The sequence below is a fragment of the Melozone crissalis genome, unplaced genomic scaffold, assembly GCF_028551555.1.
Source record: "Melozone crissalis strain CALT ecotype California unplaced genomic scaffold, PUWL_Pcris_2 ptg000002l_1, whole genome shotgun sequence".
Classification (NCBI taxonomy): Eukaryota; Metazoa; Chordata; class Aves; order Passeriformes; family Passerellidae; genus Melozone; species Melozone crissalis.
The window spans coordinates 23,301,721-23,318,793 of record NW_026535780.1 but is presented as its reverse complement, the minus strand read 5'-3'; the positions used below and the strand labels follow the sequence as shown (position 1 = coordinate 23,318,793).

At 44.8% G+C, this 17,073-nt stretch overlaps 1 protein-coding gene across 1 annotated transcript in view; it reads left to right on the top strand.

Moving 5' to 3' along the window:
- The window catches only part of NCALD (neurocalcin delta), a 52,918-nt gene extending 36,320 nt beyond the window's left edge, over nucleotides 1-16,598 (top strand). Inside the window, exons 2-4 of the mRNA XM_054295562.1 lie at nucleotides 5,284-5,680; nucleotides 11,834-11,939; nucleotides 12,124-16,598. Coding sequence (XP_054151537.1) covers nucleotides 5,303-5,680; nucleotides 11,834-11,939; nucleotides 12,124-12,221 — 582 coding nt within the window. The 5' untranslated portion in view covers nucleotides 5,284-5,302 and the 3' untranslated portion in view covers nucleotides 12,222-16,598. The remainder of the gene's footprint in view (nucleotides 1-5,283; nucleotides 5,681-11,833; nucleotides 11,940-12,123) is intronic.
- The last annotated feature ends 475 nt before the right edge of the window (nucleotides 16,599-17,073 follow it).

The following is a 17,073-nucleotide window of genomic DNA, read 5'->3' as shown; positions in this document are numbered from 1 at the left end:
CCCTCGATATCCCTGCACTTATTGCAGGGATGCTGTACTGCAAGGTTTGGTCAGGACAGAGCAGCACCCCTCCTCTGAGCCTGTGACAGAGCTGAGTTGCACAGTGGCAGCAGAGAAAGAACTGGTAGGGGTGCCAGAAAGTGATGGCAGAGTAATTTAGCTTGCCAGAGCCCTGTCTGCTGTGCTGTGGAGGCTGGTGTGCAGTGACAGGAGAAGACTGCTGGTGGGTAGAACATGAAGGAAGGCGAGATCCCTGCCATTTCCAGATGTGCAGACTACTAAAGAGATAGATGGTGTATATGAGTCCACTTGTCACACATCCAAGTTTTCAGTAATGATCTGACCGGAGGAAAAAGCACAGCAGGTATGGTGAGTAGAGAATCACACTTGTGCCTCAGAGTGCCATTGCCACAGCGGACTGACTCATGCTGGAGCATTGCTTTCTCTCCATTGTCAGGTAGCAGAGCTAGCTCAGAGTGATGCTGTTGTCCTTTTCAGCCTTTAGTTCATTCCAGCAGTCATCAGGAGCTTGTGCAGCTGCTTGGCAGAGATTGAAGTCCAACGATTCCTTGTCTCGGGAAAATTCTCAAATTATGTGTTAGAAATATATTAAAGACAGCATTGCACCCATAAGTGGATTATTTCTTGGAAACAGGTCAAACTGTGTGTTAGAAACCAAGAAACAGAAGTTTCTGAAGACAAAAATCACAAAGTGGAACTTTCATTGCTTCTTTCTGAAAAGTTTTCTGCTTTCATTTTTACAGAATAGGTGTCTGTAGCCAAGCCTTGGTGTGACTCACCTTGCTGTTCCCACCAGAAACAGATCAGGCAGGACTTGTTTTCAAAGTGGTTCTTTAGACCTTTGAGGTGCTTTGTGCCCTGTTAGCTCTGAAGTACCCAATAGCCTAAAACTTCCATTTTTAGAACAAGGCTTCCCTGCACAAATACCCCCTTCTCCTAATACTTTTTCCCAGCAGGGGACTTCCCCTCAGATTTAAGCCTAAATGAAAATTAAGACTTGTTGTCTTATAGCAAACCTTCAAGAGGAAAAATAAAACCTTTTTGTTTTTGAGGAAATATGTTTAGATGTCTGCATTGCATTTTTGCATTGCACTGCGCTCGTTGCAGTGGGTTGGCCGCATGCTGCATCTTTCCAGCTCCTGCAAGGTTGTTGCTTAAGCAGGCAGTGTTTGCCTTACTCTGAGGTTTCAGATTGAGGTAACAAGTGTGTGTGAGCAGCAGCAAGCTGCTGGCAAAGAGACACGTGTTAGCAGAGGTGTTCACTGCCCTGGTGCCCAGTCAGAGCTCCCTGTGTGCGGAGGAGGCTGAACCTGCACACACCGGCTCTGCTGCACTGCAGGAAAGCCACCAGTGCAGGGTCACTCTTGGCTTGTGCTGTCTGTCAAACAACACTGTCATCTTCACCTTAAAAACTCCACACGTGGGCCTGAATAGAGGAACCTGAAGTATTTCCTTTCAGAAGCATCTCCTGTGACGTTTCCTCCCATAATCAGTGAGCAGGAATTCCTTCCATAGCAGCCTCAGCAGTGACGCTTTACTTCCTGGTATTCTGTAGTTGTTGGCTGAAATGATACCAACCTTTCAAGCCATAAACACATCACATTCTTTTACCAAAAAATAATACCTTAAGAAGTAAGACCTTGATATTTTGGTATGTTCTACGTAGCAAGTCATTAATATATCTAACACCATTGTATCAGAGGAAGAAATTGAAGAAATGCAATTAAACATATTCACTAAACACTTAATGTGTCTTTCTTTTTGTACTCCTACAACATCCATTTCTCAGTGTTGTCAATATTTTACTTTGCCATTGTGATCACTGTTCACTATTTACTTGCTGTATTTAGAACTTTTAATCAGTTATTAGAAATTTGAAAGATCTACAGGAATGATAAAGTGTGAGAAGATGTGAATCAGTTTCAATTTCATTTTGTTCTGTGCATGTATTGCTGTCCTTGTTAGCAGACATCCTCTTAGCTTACTGCACTCTGCCCACAGTCTAATCTGTCTTGAAGAGTCAGACACCAATCTATGAAGTAATTGTAAGGATCTTCAAGTGTCTTCAATGATCTTCTGTACTAGGACTGCAAAAGCATTTTGTTGTTGATAGATAGAATAGGCGCAATAAATCCCATTGTTGTGGTTCCTAGAACACCACCTATTAAAAAGGAACAGTCTGGAAGGCAAAGAACGTGATAAAAATTCATCACAAGTGGACTGAGGAATAATGCTACTAGTTTTGACTGCGTCACCTGGCATCACAACAGCTGTGGATTTCAGCCTTGTACTGCAAGTCACATATGGTTAGCTCTCCCTTTCTGCCTGGGGAGCACAGTTTTTTCTGGTTGTGATGCTCTGCAAGGCACTGCATTCTACTCTTCTGTGGGTTTTATTATTTGGTGAAAATATATTGCACCTACAACACTGTGCAGCTATAAAGGCATTCACTTTTAGAGTGAAATACAGTCTTATTAACCACCTCTTGAAGGACCCTGCCTGCATCTTACCTCAGAATTTCATTTTTCAGAAGACTCTCAACTAGAAATGTGCAAGCTGAGTTTTCCATTTTCAAATGTTTGAGTTATTAAAAAACAGGAGGGGATTGTATGGCTAATTCTAGCTCATTCCCACCACAGCTGGCTTGCACCTTAGTCAGCAATCTTCCCTCCCTGCTCTCTGGTCTGCAAAGTGTGCTGCCCCTGGCATGGAGAGGAGCTGCTGGCTGGGGTGTGGGCAGCCCCTGCCTATGCTGGGGATGTTACTGGGGGGTTTGCGTTAAACTGGTGCCACTATGAACTGACCCTGGCCACTTCCAGTTGCTCTTCCATCCCACTGGCAGACCCTGATCATGTTGTTTTGCCTGACATAAAGCCCTCTGGCTGCTCTAATGTAATGCATTCCCTCAGCTAATTCCCAGGTTGTTTATTATGGGCTCCATCCAACACCCATGGAAGGCAACACAACGTTCAGCTGCCTTGGCAGCTGTTGGACGGGGCATATGAAACAAGGACTTTTTTGCTATTTTCAGGGCATGAAGAGCTTGGATTACTTAAAAACTGTACAGCATGTTTTGGTCAGGATGAAAAGACAAAAGGCAGTAGAAAAAAATTACCTTTGAGATTGCATCTTCCACTTTTCAAGTGTTTTGGAGACACTTTGGAGGAAAATATATTGTTTGGTCAATGTAGTCAACCAAGCCCTTGAAATTGTCAGGAGATGGATAGACCCCCATGGGGCAGGGTTCTTCACCCTTCCCATCCTCCTGTCTGTGAACAGGGAAGCCTGTTCTCCATGAACCATGTAGGCAATGTGTTTAAACAGGACATATAGTTACCAAACTATGATTCCGTTTGTTTTTTGCCTTTTTTCTCTTATATGTTCTCTGTATTCTTCACACATATATTTGTAACTCTGTAGCCTCCTGTATTAGTGACTAGTTTTCCCAGTACTTTTCCATGGCCTTTCCCTAGGCAAAAAGACAAAATTCCAGAACTCCAAGTCCCTGGGGCACAAGGCCCCAGTGCTGTCTTGGTTATTCCTGGGAACCAAGGCTGAGAGTGCTGAGGAGAAAACTCCAAAGAAAGGGCTTCACCTGAAGGAAAATTGCATCACCACTTGCATGTCCTCCTAATTGATGCTTTTTATCAATTATGCTAATTTCCTAAAACCCCTAAAATGTATTCACCCCTGGAGGGGGTAAACTTTTGTGGACATCTTTCCATAACTGCCCCTGAAGGCCTTCAAATAAATATCTGCTCTTATATTACCTCTTTACTAAAATTATGTTGAGTTTCATTCCCAGGTTGGGAAAAAGGCAACAACTGTATGCTACCAGACAGCCATCAGTGAATCCTGGAGACACAGATGGATCTAGGATGGATCCTGTAGTTTTCCACTTGAGAAATACAGCTTTTTGGTCATTCTGGTCCAAGAACACAGGAAATTAAGGAATCAATCCTCTAGCTGCCTTGGGGAGTTCAAAGTCCTTGGGGAGAAAGGGACCTTCCCACAAGAAAAAAAAGTAGCATCAACCTAGGGGAACCTCAGTTTCTTCTTCCCAGTGTCAAACAGAAGAGACAGTAGATTAGCTTCAAATGGTGGCACATTTCTAGCTGCTTCTGTGATGTATCAATATTGTATTATTCTTTGTCTTTTAAAGTAATGGTTAAGAAAGGACATTTTATTAAATGCTCATTAGCCATTCCAGTCGTCATTATTAAACCCATCTCTGGGCGAGAGACTCCATTCTGACAGCAGTGTGAATCATGTATAAATTATTTTGCAATTCTACTTTAGTTATCCATACATCATGTCTTAGTTGTGACTGTCATTTGCGTGACAAATTCTCAGGCAGGTTTCTGTCAGTAGAGAAGGGCTTCCCACAAATCAGCATGATGTTAAGCTTCCAGTAAAACTGATGTTGCCTTTTGGAGCCAACACACTCAGGCTCCAAAACTTAAAACCCAAAGGCATCCATCATTAGTAAATGTGCTGCACAATGTGATATGTACCAACTTGCCTCAAATGAATATAGTTAATGTGATTTAACAGAGACTGTATCCAATAATACTTCTTAATGGTTAATTTAAGGGAAATGAATTTTCAATTTCATTGCCTGGGTACAAAACACAGTAATAGTTTGAGTGGGGGAATCCACTGTTGATAAAATCTCTTCAGATTTTATCTTAATTTTGAAATAAAATGGGAATTTATCTGTGCCAGACAGTTTCTGCGTTGCTTTCTGGTTATAAAGATATATGTAGAACGGCTTTGGAGCTACTGGTTTCAGCATACCCTGCGGTTGCACCTTGATCCCATTTTGGAACAAGACCAAGGGATCACAGACCTTAGCACCAGTCTGGCTTCCACCAGAGATACAAAAATTGTGTCTCATTAGGGCAGGTCCTCAGGATGACTGGGATGGAGGGTGTGCTGCAGCACACGGCTGCTGTTAGCTGTACCTTGCCACAGCCATTGCTTGCCTCAGGATTTCAAGGGCAAAATAGGATGGCAGTGAATTCTGTGTAATTACTGTTCTCCAGACTGTCAAAAGACAGTGCAATCAACATATAGATTACGTTCATTAATTTTTCCAGAGTATACCTGTAGTTCTGGACATTGTCCAAGGTTTTGGTTGATACCCAAGAGTGAACTATCATCAGAAAGCTCAATATACAGCATACTGTTCTTCTAGAGCCTCCAAGCTAATCAGTATCAATAATTAATAATAATTCATATGTGTTTGTTTTTGCTTTGCAGGTAATACTTTAACTCCAATATGGGAAAGCAAAACAGCAAACTACGCCCTGAAGTCATGCAGGATTTGCTAGAAAGTACAGACTTTACAGAACATGAAATCCAGGAGTGGTACAAAGGCTTCTTGAGAGACTGTCCAAGTGGACATTTATCTATGGAGGAGTTTAAAAAAATATATGGAAACTTTTTTCCTTACGGGGACGCTTCTAAGTTTGCAGAGCACGTATTCCGCACTTTCGATGCCAACGGAGACGGAACAATAGATTTCAGAGAATTCATCATAGCCCTGAGCGTCACGTCGAGAGGAAAACTGGAGCAAAAGCTGAAGTGGGCATTCAGCATGTACGACCTGGATGGGAATGGCTACATCAGCAAGGCAGAGATGCTGGAAATCGTGCAGGTATGTGCTGCTCCCTCCCTGGGAGCAGATTGTGAAGCAATGTTACACTGAATGAAAAACTGACAGTGCTGGTTTACAGTCTTCTATAACTGCTTGGATATAAAATGCTATTTCATTTGGCAAAGATTGTGTCACAATTCAAACTATAGCTTAATATCCATTGCAAGTTCTTCCTGAGCAACAGGCTGCATGGATATTTCCTCCCTGGGAGCTCTGGAGTTGAGCACAGCAACTAACCTACTAATAAATGTGACTCTCTAACCCTGTCAATTAATTATGATTAATTGCAGTTGAACCAAGTAGGTATACTGGAGCAGCCAAGCAGTGTACTTGTAAGGAACGCAGGCTCCCTCCACAATAAGAAGCAAATCTACTTTGAAATCATGTTATTATGAAGAAGCAGCTCAGCTCACATATTATAAAGGTGTTTTGTCTGCCTAATTCCACTGAGGTCTGCATTATTAGAATCATACTAGCTGTCTTCATACTAAGTTGACAGTATAGAGAAACCTTATCTGAGTAGATGATGATTCCATACATAGCTTCTTTGGTTGTGTTTGCTTGTGGTGTTAGTAAGAGTCCCACGTTGCTTTCTCCAACGTGTTTTTGCCCTTGAGGCACATCAATCTACTGAAAGATTTCAAACATTTTTTATATGGCAGTGTATTTACACAGCTTGAATCTGTATAATGCAGCACTGTTAAAAAAAAAAGCGCCTGTTATCAAGATCCTTTCCTTTCCCTGGAAATTTTGAAGTGCTAACAATGTACTGTATTATTCAGACTTGTATTTGCACTGAAAACCAAGGGAAGTAATGCACACAAATTACAGTCTGTGATGGCCAGCTGCATGTAGGGAGTGAGCCTAACGGGTGGTGCTCCTGTCTTTCTACCAGAGCCCTTCTCAAATCCTTCAAACAGTAGCCAATGGCAGCACTTGCACTGCTTCAGCAAGACAGGTCCAGAGCTCAGCTGCAAATCTAGAGTTTGTTGTCTTTCACTTGGTCTGTTTTGTGCTCCCATGTCTGAGTTGAGGAGCAGGACCTCCCTGTCTGCGCCGTGACAAGCCCCATGGAATATTTGCATTGGAAGATCCTCTGGTCCTTACAAATCTTTCTCTCCCCCAGGCAGGGTAAACAGACTGTCAATTATTGTTTTTCTGGCTGTATTTCTCCTCATGAAAAAACAAAAAGATTCCCAAAAGAACTAACGTAGTACGTGGGAAACACAGAAACCCAAGCTGGGTGACCGCCCACTCCTCTGGAGGAGGAGACACCCCCAGGGCTCAGGATCCCTCACTGCTGTCCTGGAGCCCAGGAAGGCACTGTGCTCACAGGCAGCACAAACCCCTGGGCAAGGGAGCTACAAACAGGCAGAACTTGGCCACAAATTTGTCCATGTCAAATGAAATGAAAATATCAGTGGCTGGATTTTCTGTAGTGAGCCAAACAGGGACCAGCAAAGCTGGAAGCTTTTGCCAGATCTGCTTGCCAGCAAGTCTAGAGGCTGAAATGCTCTGCCTCCTCTTCGTGTTTATGTCAGTACCAAATCACAGCATTGTCCTTTACAGCCATAGTGCCATCACCAAACAGAATTGCAGCTTTGGGGTCAGTGTAGGGCAGCATTCTGTCAATGTGTGCACCCAGTGCAGTCCCCCTGCCCTTCTTGGGAGGTTTGGCTCTCTCTCCCTTCAGACTGAATGTGGAACTCAACTGCATGGTGCTCATAATCTCACCTCATTTTGAGGGACGCAACTTTGGGGACCACACGAAAAGCAATTATGGAAATGAACAGCCTGAAAAGTGATTATTTCTGTACCATGGACTATCAGCAATTTTTAAACCACAAACCCTTTCTGTGATGGAGCAATAAGGCAGTGTGCCTGTAGATCTCACCCTGTTCTCTTCTTTTTTTGATTTTTCTGAATGCATTGGTCTCCCTGTATTGCACTGGTCACCAGGAGCTCCTCCCAGTGGGATGGGATTTGTTGTGTAGTCTCTGGAAGCATGTTCAGCTCATATCTGAAACTGAAGTAGATGAGCATATTTTCTAGCTTTGTTGAGAAGTTCCTTTGATGTAGAATGATTAGATACAAAAAGCCAGCAAACAACTATCACTTTAATTTATGAAAGATTATTATTTTTTCATATGGAATGACAAGATTCTGTATCAAATGGCTTCCTGGGGGCCCTCAGCCACCACAGTTTTTCTGAGAGTGAAAATCAGAACTCTTGACATATCTCTATGTCTCAAAGGAACCCATTGCAAGTCCCTTATCTAGCATACATTTTCAAATTGATAGAATGGGATTATGTTTTCATTGGGATTTTTCCTGAGACAATACATCAAAATGAATGCTGAAAGAAACACCTTTAGTCTAAAAGTCTTAGTTTAACAGAAAAATAGTGTCCCTATTACTGTGGGATTACTGTATTTTAAATAGCATAGGGGCAAGGCAGTTTCCTTCTTTTTCAGTCTGCTTTTTTTGTGCTTTGAAATCCCTCTCTCTGCAGTGATTTTCACTGTTGTGCTGATGCTTCCTTGCATTATCTTGCCATTGTTCTGGCCTAATCTGACAGCCCTGCAGGCATTGCACTCCTGCACTGCATTAAGGAGGTTGCGGTGGCAGTGGCAGCAGCAGCCCTGGCACAGCAGAGCTGCTGGTTAGGATGTCCCACAGGAGCCCCTGTGACTGGGCAGCTGCCAAGGAGAGGAAGGTGAGTGGTCCACGACAGCTTTCTCAGGCCTGTTTTCCTTGCTAGATGGAAAAGCACCTGCATTCCTTTAAGCCCTGTACCCATCATGCCATCAGCCAGCCCAGGGCACTCACCATGCCTGTCCATGAGCATCCCCAGGCCAGGCTCCAGAAATCCCTGCTTAGAGATCCACATGGAGCCAGCTGCACAGTTTGGAAGATGAAGGACTTTAGTGGTGTGCTGACAGTTGTAGAGCCTCAAAAAAGAAGGTCCACAGGACACTGCTACACTCACCAGGCACAGCACATCTGCAGACTGCTGTGGGAAGAGGCTTTATAGCCTGCCCTCTTGACAGACCTTGTCACAGCTCCTCTCAGATTCATGTCTCAAGCTTTTCATGTCTCCCATATGTTTACCTATAATTTAAATAGCCCAGTCCACTCAAAAATAGCTGCAAACCAGTTACAAGACTTGTTCCCCTTGCTGAAGCAGGACATATTTGGCTAGTCTCTTAAAATAAGAGTTCAAATGGGAGATGGAAACCTTGCTCTAAGGATACATTTTTTCACTATATGGACTCCAAAGGCATTTTAAGAATACTGAGCAGAGACAAGAATAACACTTTCAGTTTAATAAAAACACTTTCACTTGCTGGGATAGCTTATTTGCAAGCCAGGATGAAACAGAAGCTGGTATGGGAAGAAGCAAACGCTGATATGGCTCTGTAAAGGCAGTGTCAAAAATCTCCATGACATTGAGAGGAAAACAATTTTTTTCAGACAAGTCATTCACTTCATGAGACTTCTGGCCATTAGAATTTATATCAAAAGGGTAAAAAGGATCAACTGAAAATGTGTGCTGTCATTGCTGCTGCCATCACCAAAATGAGCTTTTTGCCAGTTTGCCAAGTGTACCAAGGAAAATGCAGCCCTCACCAAAGCTTCTGGCCTGAGTGCAGCAGTGGCAGCCAGCAACAGGGAGCAAAACCTGTGTGAATGGGCAAAGGGATGAGACTGCCCTGAAATCACCCACTGCTGTTCATCCACATGCAGCTGGAAAATCAAAGGAGATCAGTAGGGCAGCAGATGAAGCTGGAGCCTGTGCTTGCTCAGGTGACATGCCCAGGGCTCTGGAGGCACAATTCCTGGTGTCATTCAGGGTGCCAGGGAGCTGTAAGGGGCACTCCTGACAGAAGTTCACTTACTGAAGCTGCCCTGACTCAGGAGAGTGCTGGCAGGCATCAGCTTCCAGTGCAGAATGCCACTGGTGGTTTTCAGCCCAGGTTCTGGGAGGCCAAGAGTTGCACTCCATGTGGAGTGGAGCCCCTGCAGCCTCTCAGGGCCAGGTCCTAGCCCAGGGTTAGCACAGCCCAGCTCTGTGTAATTATTGCATGAAACCAAATTCCCTTCAGAGCTTGCTCTTTCAAACATACAATAAAGAGTTTTGTGTAGCTGCACTGAATTAACATGGGGCAAGTCTCAAGGTTCTTAATCAGCTTTAGCTGGCTTTTACTTTGGGAAAACTTCCCAATGAATTTCTGAGTAAGGACATAAGAATTTGTCCGGAGTAACCATTTTCAGCATGAAAAGAACGCTCACTATGTTATTCCCATCTGGCTTTCCTAGAATATCTCATCTGTTATTCCCTTCACACGCCTCTGTGAAAAGGACCCTGTAGGATGAAGTCATCCTGAAGTGCTTTTTTTGTCCTAAAAATCTGCATATTCTTACTATGGTTACTTTGATCAGGGTAAACATGCCCTCACTCCCAGTCTGGGGCATTCCTCCCACACTTTCAATGCAGATTCTCTGCTTTGCTGTCCTCTCACCCAGAGAGAGGGAGTGACCCCTCCACCTCTCTTCCTACCCCAGACAAAAGCCAGACAGCTTCAAATGCTTAAACACTGGCAGATTTATAAGCCTCATCTCTGCTCTGACCCTTGCAAGCCTTGCATGCTGATGAGGATGAGCAAGGTCTAAATTCTTACTGTCCACCCTCTCCATTTCTTCCTTCCCTATTGCCTCCTTCCCCCAGTTCCCTCATCCCCGTTTACATGCTTGCATGTTCATCCTTTCTTCTGTGCTCCTGGTATGAGAGTGTCATGGTGGTGTGGACAGCATCCCTGCTTCTCCTGGGGCTCTGCCCAGTACTCTGGAACACTAATTCTCCTGGGAGATGTCAAGGGTGAGCTGTTGGCAGAGGAGAGGCCAGCAGGATGGCCAAGGAAGGGGCTGCTCCCTAGTCTGAGTGTAAAATGTCTGTGCTGCTTGGTGGCATCCTCCATCTGTGCTGTTACATTCCTGGAGCCAGTCCTTGGGGATCCTGAGCCAGATGATCTGAGCTGCTAGGCAGACTGACTTCATGAAGGGAAAGAGGGGAGAGGGGTAACCCAATGAGAAATCTTGGCTTGCACAAAGGACCCCCCTCCCAAAGCAGGAGGAAAGGAAGAACAAATCACTAAAGCAGCCAGGTGACAGCCAGTGAGTTGCAGTGGGCAGCACACGGGGCCAGTTGGACCAGGGCAATGCTGCCTTGGGCTGGGATGTGCTGCCCCTCCACATGGCCACCACCCTGCAGCCCTCTGAGTGCTGCTGCTCCCAGGTGTGGCACTGCAGAGACACCTGACACAAAGCCCTGCTGTTTCTGGTGCTGCATGCTTATGTTTGCCAGCAAGGTCTGCATAACCAGTGCAGAGACAGATCCTCATCCTTGTTTTAAAATTAACCTTACCCCTCTGTCAGGGGCAGCTGGTACCAAAGGTGGCTAATGCATTTGTCTGTGCAGAGAATAGCTGTGGGTGGTAGTGGTGCTCTGTAGGACCAGAACATCTGGTCTCTGTGGAGATAATTGTGGAAGGGATTTTGAGCTGTGCACGCACACCAACCCCCAGTGAAAAGGCCACCTCCCTGATGGTCCAGTCTTTGTTATCTGTGAGATGCTGCAAATGTAAGGAGTCACTGCTCTCCCCACAGACAGGATGCTTACAGGGAGGGAGAGAATGGAGATGGGGGAAAAGCAAAGGCAGGGTGGGGAGACAGGTGTGGTGAGGATGAAGCTGTGTGCCCAAAGCATGGATATCCATCACAGCATGGGACAAGACCTTGGTGGTCTGGCTGTTCCTCCAGGCTCTGGAGCTGCCATTGCCCAACATGCTGTACAGGTGATAAATTTGTCCAAAGGCTGTTTTAATAAGGAAAAATGTCCACACCCTAGTGAAAACCCGCATGGTGTTTGCCCATGATTAAATAAAGAAACACAGTATTCCACAAACAAGTGTGCCACTGAAGAGGGAAGCTGCACCTACTGGTGCCACCCAACACCCTCCAGCATCAAAGAGCAGGTCTTGCTGGTGCTCCGAGGACATTTCTGCCGGGTTCTGTCACGAGAGGATCATTGTACCCTTGCATCAAGATGATAATGTGCTTCTCACCAGCTTTTTGCTGCTGTCTATCACACAGGCAATTTACAAGATGGTTTCTTCCGTGATGAAGATGCCAGAGGATGAGTCAACCCCGGAGAAGAGGACCGAGAAGATCTTCCGGCAGATGGACACCAACCGTGACGGTAGGCGCCCCCAGGGCCACAGCCAGCAGGGCCAGCAGGGGCGGGCGGGCAGCTCTGCACCCGGCAGGCTGCTCTCCCAGGGGTTTCCCTGGCTTCCCCAGCTTCCTTCCATCGTGCCTGCCCAGAGGCTTGCCAGGTGTGCTGCAGCCCCCAGGTGCTCCAAGTTAGCGTGTTTCTTTTCCAGGCAAGCTCTCTCTGGAAGAGTTCATCCGCGGCGCCAAGAGTGACCCGTCCATAGTCCGACTCCTGCAGTGCGATCCCAGCAGTGCCGGGCAGTTCTGAACCCGTACTTTGGATGAATTATCTATCTGTTTTTTTTTTTTATTTCCTTGCCAAACAACATTCATGGTAGTGTTGCCTCTGTATGGCCAATTATGCCTTCATTTGTGGCATCTTATAGCTTATTTTGTTGTGGATTAATTATAAGAATGCTGAATTACTCTTAACAATTTGTCCAGAGCATGGGCAGTACTGTTCTAAACAGATATTGTGGTGTTATCATTGTTTTTAAAATTTCATTTTGTTTCTTGTTTGTTTGTTAGTTTGTATGTGTTTTGGAAAGTAACATGTTGAGGAGGAGTAAACCAACAACAAACCCCTTGGCAGCAAGACACACTGACAGATTTTAGATTGCTGCTTTAGTTGTTAGGTATTCACCTGCAGGACCTGAAAGTGTAGTAAGGCTGAACCAAAGGGGTTGTGATGGGTGGGGTAGGATTCACCTGGAACCTCCTCTCCTGTCCAGGAGGCACCAGTTAAGATCAAAGACAGGACTGGGAAGAAGTATGAAAGTGCAAAATACGTGTGGGGTGTATCATTCACTCCTCTGCCTCGTTGTTTCAATGCTGTGAACACTTTCCAGGTTGTGAAGAAGGGACAAAATGAAGGTTGACTTTTTTTACTAGGTTTACAGTGGTTGAAGTCATATGGCTTTATCTGAAAATTCAGCAATTTGCAATCCTGATCTCCAAATCCACAACTGACAATACCTCTTGCCGTTTGGGATCAGCAAAAGCAGACACAGATATGAAAAGCTGGGTCTTGACGATGAATTTAAGGGAGATACATGTTGAATGTGAAATTTTCAGGTTAGTAATAAAGCAGTTGCTACTAAGGAGAGTGGGCATTCATGTGAGGAACTCACAGACACCTGCAAGCAGCTCCAGCTAAGGCACATCTGCTGTTCTCAATGCTCTTGCATAGCAGGAAGTTTTGGGGGTGTTTTTGTCTCTCTCCATGTAGCTAAAAGAGTTTCTGGGCCTGCTCTTAGGGGAAGGCTGTCATCAAAACTTGTTTTAAACGTAAAATTGTAGCATTTATATTTCATTTATTTTAGTAAAGTTCAAAAAAATCTGTACTGAAATGAGGAAATGGTACGCTTTATGATATATTTATATATATAAAAATTAAAACAAAAAAAGAACAGCTCTTGAGAGAAATGTTGAATGTTTATCTTTCCGCCTAGGTGCAGGAGTATCTGAAATTTGCTGCTGCAAAATTTTATCCTTTGGTCAAAGTTGCTGTATGCAAAGCTAGTATACACATGTGGGATTTCTTAGGGACTTCACAAGCGCTGTTGCAAGAGAAAAGCTGGAAAAGCTTTAGCAACAGGAGGCATTATGCTGACTAAATTGGCATTAATCAGTCATTAGCTGAAGTCTGCTTTGTGATCCTGCTGGAGAGCTACCCATGCAGGCAGGCACGGGGTTGGGAATGCATGAGCTCGTTAGAGTAACCTTTGTCTGACAGGCAAAGCTGGCATTTTGTCAAGTGACCTTGTAAATGCTAATCCCCAGTAGCCTTAATTTAAAATAAACCAAGTAAAAGAAGTCTGCTTTGCAGATGATGATTAGCTGAGTACTAATTAGAAGTCACGAATGAGTAGTTGAGCATAAATAATCTTCTGTGGAACACTAGCTAGCATGTACAATAACTGACAGAAGCAATCCTATACTTAATTTTCCCATACCATTTGCTTTGCTGGGTGTTAAGGGCAAAGCATTTTAAGAGAAAATAAAAGTAAATTGAAAATAACATTGTCAATCAATTGTACTAAAATTTTTATGAGTGGCTAATGACACTCATTAAATGTCTTCAAGCACACATTTTTGTCTCAAACAATCACAAAAATCCAGTTGATGATATATTTCCATTACATTCATCAAAATACTGAGCTAAGCCAAGCTGAGTGTGGGAAAATAAGAAAGCAAAGGGGGCCCAGCCACAGACACAAACAGATTTTAATACCCAGCACTTTCAGGTGTTACGAGCAACACTGGCAAGTTTTGCACCAGTTTTTCTGGCTGATGAAAATATTCTCTATCTCCTTCTCCCAAATCTTAATTAGACACCATGTGCACAAATCCCCTTCGAAGGACAGTCTGTGCCTACCTTCGTCAAGGTAATTTTCTGCTTTACCTGGAGATGTTCTGGCCCTCTCTTCATGTCCATCACCTCATGGATTTTGAAAGTCATGTACTTGAGGGTTGTTTTTCAGCAGAAGATGCCTGGCCAGACTCTGGGGATTGCAAAGGAAGGTCAGTGGGCATGCAGTGATCAGCACACCCCTCTGCCAGATGGGCATGCCACCCCCCCAGCCTCTCTGGGGGTGCTCCATCACCACCCCTGCGTGGGCAGAACAAGGTGACACCACAGGATCCCTGCTGAATTTCCAACCTCCTGGCTCAGGGCAGGCACTCACGTCCAAAGCAGCCCAGACCTGTGGAAGCTGGCATTTACTGGAGGTGAACTCGGATACCTTCTACGGTTCCATCTTCTTCTCAGTGCTGTGAAAGCAGCTGCATGTGACTGAAGCTTTTAAAATGTTGCCTTTTCTTTAAGTGACTGCATTCCACCTGTTTTTCATTTTACAAGGCACTTCTGGCCCAGAACCTAATCTCTCAGTTTGTTTTTGCTCAGCAGTTTTGGGGTGTTGGGGCGACTCGCCTCCTGTGCTACTCCTGTACAACACGGGTCTGAAAGCACAGCCTGTGCTGTGACCCCAGCAGAGATGTAATGCTCCCCACAGCTCACAACATTTGGAATAATAAGAATTAGCTTACAGCTGCAGAGGACATAGCTGCAGATAAGGCTATTGTAGAAACATTTACAGAGTGAGCTAGGGTTATACCTGACTGCCACTGATGATTGGTATTATTTTAAATTATTAACTATCCCTTTCTTTCTCTGCCTCTGCATGTACTTAAATAGTGATTTGTAGCTGAAGTTGTGATAGGTACATTTGCAGACCTCAAATCAGCAGGACAGCAGTGGTGTGCTGTGCCTCAGACTGAATTTTTCTGCTTTGCTGTCATTTGCGTTTGTAATCATAATTGCCTTCATAAAGCTTTTGAAGGCAAAGTGTGAATAGCACAGTAAGTCAGACTTTTGAGTGATTCATTAGCAATATCTCCACACAGGAAGGACGGCAGACAGCACATACTATTTTGTATGACTTCTCAATTTTGTAGATGCATTCTCTAGTTTTACTCACATATGCACGAGGCATTCTTCACTATGTGTTGTCCAAAGGGATTAATGAGCATATGTCCCATGTAGACTGAACTCATGGAAAATGCCAATCCCATTTAGCTGACATTCCCAGCCAGCTTGTCAAACTCTGGGCCAGAAGATGAGGAGTGAGGACTATGACTTGTGAGTTTTGCAATACTCTCCTTGTTTTAGGGTGCTTTGGGAGGGGAAAAGGGAACACAACCCTTTTAAAACCAACACACGTGTTCTTCTGAGCGCTTAGAGTTTGAGAGGGACTGAAGAAATATTTATGTTTCAACATTATTTGAAGCCCTGTCAGTTCACAGTTCAATGATGTTCCTGAGGTACCCAGAGCTATGCTGTTCCCTTGCAGTTCTTAGGAGCTTGTAGGATTTCTATCTTCTTCCTGAGGCATTCTTTTTTGTTCTGCGTTATAAGTCATGACCTCCACATTTTCTGCTGCTTAAAACAGTAAGCCAGAAGTATGTAAACTTTGTAGCTGGAGGAGGTCTGTGTGCAGAAATATTGCACACCAGCACAGGAAGCAGTCACACATGCCCAAGGCGCTGTGGTTTGAGCACTGCCCCTGGGGGATGAGCCCAGGGCTTCTCTCTTTGCTGGTGGCAAAAGCGCAATAATGCTGCTTAGCTTGATTGTCTTTCACTGCAGGTCGGGTTAAGTCACATTACCTTGCATTGCTGTGGGCAGAACCTTGTCTCAGCTGACTCATGGAAACTTGGTGAACTGTGGTATCTTGGTGCTGAGCCCTAATCTGCAGACTAAGCTAAGATGAGAAGATGGCCTTGGCCACACGTCTCAGTACATGTGAACCAGAGAACACGGTGACAACTGGCAGGTCCCTGGGGACATGTGGCAGTGAGGAGGGAATCTCCTGCCCCAGAACAATGCCCTGAGCTGGGCTGCCTCCTCCTTTTAAAACTCCCCCTTTTTTCAGCACCACTGGTGTAAGATGCAACATGATAGCAATATAGCAGGTGAGGATGGAGGAAGCATCCTTCAGGAGTTTCCTTTCGCAGTTTAGCCTACAAGTGCCAAGTGAGACAGTCAGACTGGTCTGATTGTTGGCTGGACAAGTCTTCCTGAGCACCCAGTACACCAGCACCTCCTTTCATCTTCCCCACGGTGCTCCCTCGATTTCCAGGCGTGGCAGCCCTTGGGCTCAGCAGTCAGATGTCAGGTGCCTGGTGCAAGACTGGTGGAGAAGAATATTTCACCTGCCCTCTGCAGAAGCACTTGGATGCATTCTTTGCTCTGTGTCTCACTAAGCGGGATGTCATGTAGGAGTCGGAAAGTGGGGAAAGTTGGTTTTCTTGGCATCACAGGCAGAACCTGCACTTGGAAATGCAGAGAAACTTGTCAAGTGCGAGAGGGCTGAGCAGTGCTCAGAGCTGCATGCAGAGTTTTCCACTGATTGTGCAGGAGGCAGATAAGATAAACAGCAGTGATACGTCAGGCACGTGGTGCAATGGGTTTCGAGATAGGGCATGACTAGAAATGGCACCTTCTATGTGAGCAGCTCTGTCTGCTGCATATTCTGTCAGAGGTGCTGGCAAAATACACTCCAAAATTAAGGAGCAGAGCTGTTCATCATACCCTGGCAGGTATTGAACAAACAGCTCCC